General features: G+C 36.2%; 2 protein-coding genes across 2 annotated transcripts; both read left to right on the forward strand.

The window, feature by feature from the left end:
• The first annotated feature begins 6,977 nt into the window (after nt 1-6,977).
• On the forward strand, nt 6,978-7,631 carry LOC145635110 (uncharacterized). The gene has a single exon (XM_081686400.1). It carries the CDS (start codon nt 6,978-6,980, stop codon nt 7,629-7,631), a length of 654 nt encoding a protein of 217 aa, XP_081542526.1.
• A 228-nt stretch (nt 7,632-7,859) lies between these two features.
• LOC145635121 (uncharacterized) lies at nt 7,860-8,423 on the forward strand. The gene has a single exon (XM_081686409.1). It carries the CDS (start codon nt 7,860-7,862, stop codon nt 8,421-8,423), a length of 564 nt encoding a protein of 187 aa, XP_081542535.1.
• The last annotated feature ends 303 nt before the right edge of the window (nt 8,424-8,726 follow it).

The raw sequence follows: 8,726 nt of genomic DNA on the forward strand, positions 1-8,726 counted from the left end.
AGTGGAAAATTTTCCCAAAGTGGATTGTCAGTCGACTCTGTTTTGCAAATGTTCCAAGACGCGGATTGTCAATTGTGGCAATATTTTCCCAAAAGGATTGTCGCATACCGTGGGCAAATTTCCAAGGTGGATTGCTTTCAAGAGTTATATTCCAAGATGTGGATTGTCGATCGTATCAAAGTTCTTATGAAAGATTGTTATGAAGCATTGGCAACTTTTCCAAAGATTGGATTTTGGGCAAATTTTCCGAGGTACGGATTGACGCTTCATCGTGGCAACATTTCCAAGGATGGATTGTTACGTGGCATTGACAACTTTCCCTAAATCGGATTTTCATACATCATACAAGAGTTGTGTTGGAAACTATTCCCAAAGAAAAGAGGATTGTCATCACAGCAAAAGCAACGACGTACTGGTTCACAAGCAGCAAAGCATCGACGTACTGGCATAGAAGCATTAAGGATTAAAAAGCAGTGATCTTTTCAAAGAATATCACAGCGGAAATTGGAGTCATATAAAAAAGAAGCTCTTTGTTCAGAGACGCGTGAACATCAAAACAGCAAGGTGGCGTTCCCTAGATTGTGGAGAGTTGTCACAAACAACTGAGGATTGTTTCAAGAGAAGCAATCTTTGATAGTATTCCCTTGGATATGGAATATTATCAATGCGGATGAGGATTGTTTCAAGAGAAATAATCTTCGATAGTATTCCCTTGGACATGGAATATTATCAACGCGGAGGAGGATCGTTTCAGGCGAAGCAATCTTCTAATTTGGAAGCAGTTACGGGCGTAGAAGTTTTCAAGCGGGATGGCATTCTCTAGCTTGCAGGAGGTCATCAAAACAAGGATACAGCAGCAATTGGTTACTTTCAGAGACGTGTGCTCGACGGTGCAAGATACGCGTTTCTTAACTCTTTTATTTGTTTAACTAACGTTAGTTTGCAGGTATCGGCGTTACAAGAATGATTTAGGATCGCAGAACGTTCTGAATTATTCTCCATCCCTATCGATACTTTGACTTTTGTTTTCAAAACTTGCGTTTCTCCAAACTCAGTCAAAGTGGGGGCTTCTGTAGACACCCATTTGTGTCTCCCCAAAACCAAACCCAGTGATGAGTACCTTTCACGTCGAATCATAATCGAATGAAGTGAAAGTGTGGAAAGTCTAGTGTTGCGGATAGTTTTTTATTTCTTTTCTCTTTTCTCTGTTTTTTGAAAACTTATTTTAATAAAACAGCCAATCCAGTTTGGTTGGTCCATGATACGGGTCCAATAATGGTGTAGTTGGATGGGGCTTGACAAGATATTTCCAACGATATATTATAAGCCCAATTCCGATGAATATTGAGGAAGTTATGGCCAATTTGCCAAACTGGGCCCGGTTTGAGCCTTATATACGGCCCAATGATCTAGGGGAGGGCCTAATATGATTTATCATTCCTAATGCAATTAGGAATGGTTTTAGTCTTCTAGATTCTTCTAGAAGGTTCTTTTCATTCCTAATTCAATTAGCATTGATAAATTGACTTTTGTTGACTTTTCAGAGTTTTAATTAAAATCAAAAAGCATTTTCGAGGAAAAGATACGATTTTATCCTCCAGTACGGCAAACTTATCTGATTTTCGAAAACGCGTCAAAAACAGGTCTGGCGCCTAACTCCAGGCATTAGCGCCTGGAACCAGGCTTGGCGCCTGGTGCTAGCCATTGGCGCCTGGCGCCAATTAGCTGGTGCTGGCGCCAGCTCTGTTTTAGGTGCGCCAACTTCGTTTTGCGTGCGCCAAGTGCTCTGTTTTGTTATTTTATCTTTTTGGCTGATTTCTCTATAAATAACGTATTAAAACTCCGTTTTCATTCACCAATTCTCACGAATTATCATCAACAATCAGTTTTAATTAGCATTCGCCTACAATTAGTTTTCATCATCAATTATCTCTTAATTCTTACTTTTCTTTTTCATACAAAATTCCGCATTCGCAAGATCTAGAAACACCTAGCCATATTCGAAGTTGCCTTCGCCCTAGACGTGAAAGGTTTAATTTCTTAGGGTTTGGTCCCAAATCTCTATTTCAATTATTTAATTTAATTGTTTTGTTTATTATTTTCCTTGAAGTTACTAACGTGTGTATTTCGTTATTAGAAAGAGGTACGAGGCATCAAAGTAAGTGTTTTATTGGTTTTTATTGATATTATGATGTAGAAATCATGTTTATATTGTTATTATGATATTCCTAGTATCATGTCTAGGGTAATTTTAACATTTAATATGATTGTTGCGATGTTTCCTATGTTCTTCCTAATATTTATGATTGTTAGTATCATGTTAGGGCTAAAGATTTGATTTTTATTGCTTAGTGACATGCTAGGATTTGTTATTAATCTTGTTAGTATCATGCCTAGGATCTTGCTATTATTATGCTTTAACATGAATATTATTATTATTATTTCGATGATGATTATTTTATTTATTGTGATTATAATTTTATAATTATTATTATTATGATTAACATGATTATTATTATGGTTAATATGATTGTTATTATGATGATTATTTCATTGTTATAATTTTATGATCATGATTATAATTTTATTATTATGATTATTATGTTGCTTGATATTTATTGTTATTGCTTGATCACACCTTTTATGCATGTTTAAAGGGAATTTGGTACTTGTAATCACGCTTAATAAGATAATTAATAATCTTGGTTAGGGTTAATGTGATTATAATTCAAGTGATCGCCAATAATAGATTATTTGTGCATTAATATTCAACCAACATAGATAAATAGGTTTAGGGTTAAACCTATTGATTGCATGTTAATTAGAAAGCGCACATGAATACGATCAGAATAAAGTAGAGGCCTATTATTAGGGCAGATTCAATCTCTTTTAGGTTGGATTTGTACCTTCATCCCCGAACCCTTATTTGGTTCTAGACCTTATGGAGTTGACGATCTCTTGGATCGTTAAGGGGTGTAACCTTCACCTCATGAACGGTTTACAAGTTCCTAAAACTTGTTGGCGACTCTTTTGCTCTATCTTCTTCCCTTTTGGACGCCACCGTACTTTAGTGTATGATCACAGTGGGGTTTGGTAGTGGAATAATCGGTCGTTGGACAATCACCCTCAAGCCAAACACTATTTCTACCTAAACTAACCTAAGACAAGTCTAGGGCAAGTAAAGGATCGTATCCACAGGGAATGGGTATGAGTACACCGAGAATATGAAACGGTTGTAATCTAGTTCGGTCACAAATGGGAGGTTTGATTAAATAACTACTATATGGAGACAAACACTAGGGGGAAATGGGAATCGACACCAACCAAACCAATGAATCAAAACAATAGGCAAGCATGTACACAAATTGGGTGATAGAAAGGGCACTCAACATTGTCTTCTTTCGAAGCCACCACACTAAGCATTCTTAAACCAAACTCAACTAGCAAGATAGGCCAACCAAGTCTTAACAATAGGAAGTAGACTACTAACTCGGGTTCGTCTTTCGATCGATTCGAGATAGTACTAAGGCACAAATAATTGGGATTTCTCACCTAATTATCGCAACTAAGACTACTACATCATCCAAACAAGGAACCGTAATCAAGATAGAAATTCGGTTTAATCATACAAGAAAAGGTTCACTTCTCTCGAAACTACAACAATAAGCATTCCTAAACTAAACTCGACTAACAAGATAGGCCAACCAAGTTTTAACGATGGGAAGTAGACTACTAACTCGGGTTTGTCTTTCGATCGGTTCGAGATAGTACTAAGGCACAAATAATTGGGATTTCTCTCCTAATTACCGCAACTAAGACTACTACATCATCCAAACGAGGTACCGTAATCAAGAGGAATTTAGCATAATCATACAAGAAATGGCTCACATCTAGACCTCATCTTTCAATGCAAGCATAGAAGTGAATACATGAGCAATAAGTGGCCATCCAATTACACATGCAATTAACCAATTCTTTAACAATCAATCATCAACCCAAAATGAACATGCAAACACAAACATCAATTAACCCATGGCTTGGTTGGGTCTCCACCCAACCCCTAGTTAAGAAACTACTCACTAAACATGGTGAAGAACATTCTAACAACAATATCTAAATTCAAAATTAATCTAACAAATTGAAGAGAGTAGTAAGAACAAAGTAGATTGAACATGAAACAACAATTAACCAAGATTAAGAGAGAAATCTACAATTCAAGGAATTAAAAACAGAAAATAAAGAGTAAGGGATAGAGGAAAGAGATTACTAATGAAGCTTCAAGGTTGAGAAAATGTTGAAAGGAAGAATACAAACTTCAATTAATCTACTTCAATGATAGAGTTTGAGAGAAACTAAGCTAATTAATAAGAGTTTAGAGAGTTAAGGGCCTAAGAAGACTAAAGGGAAGAAGGTGATCTTCTCCAAGGAAGAAGATGCAGAAAACTGAAGCCAAGGGTCGTATTTATACACCCCGAAATAACATTGTAAAATCCGCCCAAAAAGTCGGGTCTGCATGTAGGAGCGCCCGCTCCTACATAGAGGAGCGCCCGCTCCTCAGGCTGGAGCGCCCTCTCCTGTCTCTTGCGCGCCCTCTCCTCCTGCAGCGATTTGAGGCAGTTTGTGGAAGATCAGGGAGGAGCGCCCGCTCCTACTATGGTGCACGCCCTCTCCTAGCTGGGAATAAAGAGAGGCAGATTGTGGCGCTTGGGGTAGGAGCGCCCTCTCCTAAGGGGTTGCACGCCCTCTCCTCTTGTGCTTTGCTTCCAATATAGTTCTTCATGTTCATGCTATATGACCAATTTCTCCTTGCATCTACAAACACGAACACACACATAAAAAGGAATGGGGAAGCCAAAAGTTGTAATCATACACAAAAAGGAGTCGGAAAGGGGGGGTAAAGAGGGGAAAATGACAACAAAATTGTGCTAAAAATACCATGATAAGTGGACAAATAAAACACTTATCAGGGTTCAAGCTAGGGGTTAACGCTTGAAATTATTCCCTACAACTATCAACAATCAAATTTAGAAAAAATTAAATAAGAACTTACTACTGCTTCACATAATCCGTATAAAGCACAAATACACAAGTCTTTTACAAAATGCTGACAATCCATGCAAGCTCATTTCTAAGATAAATGATATGAAAATCTTTTTTTTGACAAAATTTTATTATTATCCTATAGATATCGAATCTATACTTAGTATTTAAAAACTATAACCAAGGAAAACACATGTCTCCATCCTATTATACTTCAATATCTTTTTCTCTAATTCAAATGTCACATGTCTTCTTACATCATTAATTATTTTTTTATTACACTATATTAGTACATTTCTTTAATTCTTCCATATACATTTTCTCTCTTTAATTTTAACCCCTCCTTTAATTATCCCCATTTTCAATCACAATTCCAAAAATTAAATTTCTTTAATTATATTTTTGATCACACATTATAACCATAGTTGCTTATTGATTTTCATAATTCATCTTTCAATGCAATTTTTTATGAATAACCCGTGCATTGTACGGGTCAGAAGGCTAGTTGGTATTAATATACATACAGTTATACATGTTGCAAATTATACTTCGCCACGTGTTCGAATAATCTTTTTATTTGTACTTTCTTAAAAAGTGGATATCTACACTATTTATCAATATCTTTAACCTTAATTCAAAAGGCAAACAAATTCTATACAATATGTAGATTAATTATCGGTTTTCAAAAAAAAAAATATGTAGATTAATTAATCCTAAAGTTAATCATTTTGACACTTACTCATCCGATTAAACCACATAGTCATACAATGATACCTAAAAAGTAAGCATGCATTCCTATAAAAAACTATACTGACAAATAAATTTCGATAATAGATTGCATCGCCTTTTTAAAAAAAAAATAATAATAATGAAATGAAAATTGAGTTGGGGTTAGAGATGGTTCATTAAATTGTTTATTTTTAATGAAATGAAAATGGATTTGTAGTTGGAGATGGTTCATTAATTTTTTTTTATTGCTCTATTTTTTTACAGTACATAAATCAATTTGTTGACTGCTTTTTGCCTTCATTTTAAATTACTACACCCTACAGGTATGTACACATTACTTAATTTTACTTTTGGTAGTATGAATGAGCATGTATATATTCACGTAAATTGAGACTTTTATCTGCAATAGAGCGACATGCTATTAATTTGTTGTTACACTGCATCATACACATATATGCATACTTTTTATATTAACTGTGTTAAGTACAATGCACACATAAATGTTAAGCCTGTTGCTGCGAGAAGTGTGATAAAGTATCTATATATACAAGTATGTTACTAAAGGTCAAGATCGAGCAACAGTTGTCATTGAAAACAATTCGACCACACGACATGGTCAAGAGGTACGACAAGGAAATAGAGTGGATGAGATAAAACAATACTTAGATTGTCGATATGTATCGGCCATTGAAGCATGCTGGAGAATATTTTAGTTTGATTTGCAACATCAATATCCTTCAACGGAACTACTTCAATTTCATCTACCTAGGGAACAATTTGTAGTTTTCAATGATAATGATGATTTGCACACAGTCCTTGAACGACTGAGATTGCAACAAACCATGTTAACTATGTGGTTTCAAGCTAACAAGGATTTTCCAGAAGCAAATCAATACACTTACCAAAATTTTCCTATGGGATTCAAATGGGATCGTTCTACAAAAATGTGGGCACAACGGCAAGAAAGACCTTGCATTAGTAGATTGCCTTTTGTTCATCCAAATTCTAGGGAACGATATTACTTACGGATGCTTTTAACTAAGGTTTGTGGAGCGGAATCTTATGAAGATATACGAACCGTTGATGGTGTCATCCACCCTACCTTTAGATCTGCATGTCAAGCCTTAGGGTTGCTTGACGACGATAATGAGTGGCATGAAACTCTTTAAGAAGCCTCTAACTGAGCATCGAGTTCACAATTGAGAAACATGTTTTGCTCCATATTGATGTTTTCAGAAGTAAGTGATCCGAAACAGTTGTGGGAACAACATTGGGGTGAACTTACCGATGACCTTAAGAGAATGATGCAACGTCAAACTAGAAACCCTAACTTACGATTAACTCCCGAAGAGATGCAGAATCAAGGATTACAAGAGATTGAGCATATATTGAATAAACTTGGAAGGTCATTAACAGATTTCCCTAACATTCCACAACCTTCTTCAGAGTTAGCATGTAATGCCTTAAATCGGTTGATAAGAGATGAACTTGAATACGACACACATGATGAGGCCAACAGATTTGATACCTTAGTTAGAGGGTTAAACACGGATCAATATAGAGTATATGATGCAATACTCGATGTTCATTCTCGAGATGTAGGTGGCCTAATATTTGTCTACGGTAGTGGTGGGACAGGAAAGACATACCTGTGGAACACTCTCATTGTGAAATTCAGATCTGAAAGAAAGATTGTGCTCTCTGTGGCTTCCTCGGGAATTGATGCTTTATTATTTCCTGGGGGTAAAACCGCACATTCGACTTTCAAGATTCCTTTTGATCCTGATCAACATTCCGTTTGTAACTTTAAAAAAGACTCAACCCGTGCTGATTTGATCCGTGAAGCATCATTAATTATATAGTATGAGGCTCCAATGACCCATTGATTAGCCTTTGAGGCGGTAGATCGACATTTCAAGGATATATGTAATGACAATAGAGTTTTTGGAGGTAAATTGGTTGTTCTTGGTGGAGACTTTAGATAGATACTTCCTATGGTGCCAAATGAAGGACGAGAATCTATTGTTACAGCTACCTTGCATCGAGTGTCCTTTTGCAGAGACTGCTAAGTTATGTGCCTCAGGATAAACATGTGTTTATGTCGAAGTGACGTTCCCTCCAATACCCTTGAACAAATTCGAGAATTTGCTGATTGGATAATAAAAGTTAGAGAAGGAGATATAGTAGGAGTGCCCATTACAGAGGAAGGTGAACCAAATTGGATTGAAATACCACGTGATTTTTTTATAACCAATGATGAACATGGTTTACAAAATCTCATTAACTTTGTCTACCCCAACTTGCCTTCAAATTACACAGATTGGGAGTACCTCAAGGATCGCGGAATTCTAGCACCAACAAACAATGATGTAGATGAGCTAAATTCGAAAATTTTATCAATGCTACCAGGAAACGTGCAGAGATACTATAGTTCGGACACTTTGGGTCATACAGGAGATGGTGGGATCCTTGATAACATGGAGCCTATGGAATTACTAAACTCATTTAATTTGTTAGGTCTTCCTAATCATTGCTTAGAGTTGAAAGTTGGTGCCCCGGTAATATTCATGCGAAATATGAACCAATCCATAGGGTTGTGCAATGGAACACGCCTTATAATCAAGAAATTGGGTTATAGAGTGATTGAGGCATAAGTGATCACAGGTCCAAGAGCTACAGAATCAGTTCTAATTCCGCGAACTAATTTAACACCATCCAACAAGAAGATAGATCTCTCTCTTAAAAGAAGGCAATTTCCATTAAAATTAGCCTTTGCCATGACAATAAATAAAAGCCAAGGATAAACGTTGAGCAAAGTTGACATTTTTCTCCCTAGGCCCGTGTTTAGTCATGGTCAATTATATGTTGCAATGTCACGAGTTACATCTCCTTTCGGGCTAAAAATCATAGTACAAAATAAGAAGGATGTTTCTTGCAGTTTGACTAAAAATATTGTG

Source organism: Chenopodium album, chromosome 1, assembly GCF_948465745.1.
Source record: "Chenopodium album chromosome 1, dcCheAlbu1.1, whole genome shotgun sequence".
NCBI lineage: Eukaryota > Viridiplantae > Streptophyta > Magnoliopsida > Caryophyllales > Amaranthaceae > Chenopodium > Chenopodium album.

Bases quoted from the DNA above. Each gene is read 5' to 3' on its own strand.
- LOC145635110 (XM_081686400.1), top strand. From the start codon at position 6,978: ATGTTTTGCTCCATATTGATGTTTTCAGAAGTAAGTGATCCGAAACAG.
- LOC145635121 (XM_081686409.1), top strand. From the start codon at position 7,860: ATGTGTTTATGTCGAAGTGACGTTCCCTCCAATACCCTTGAACAAATT.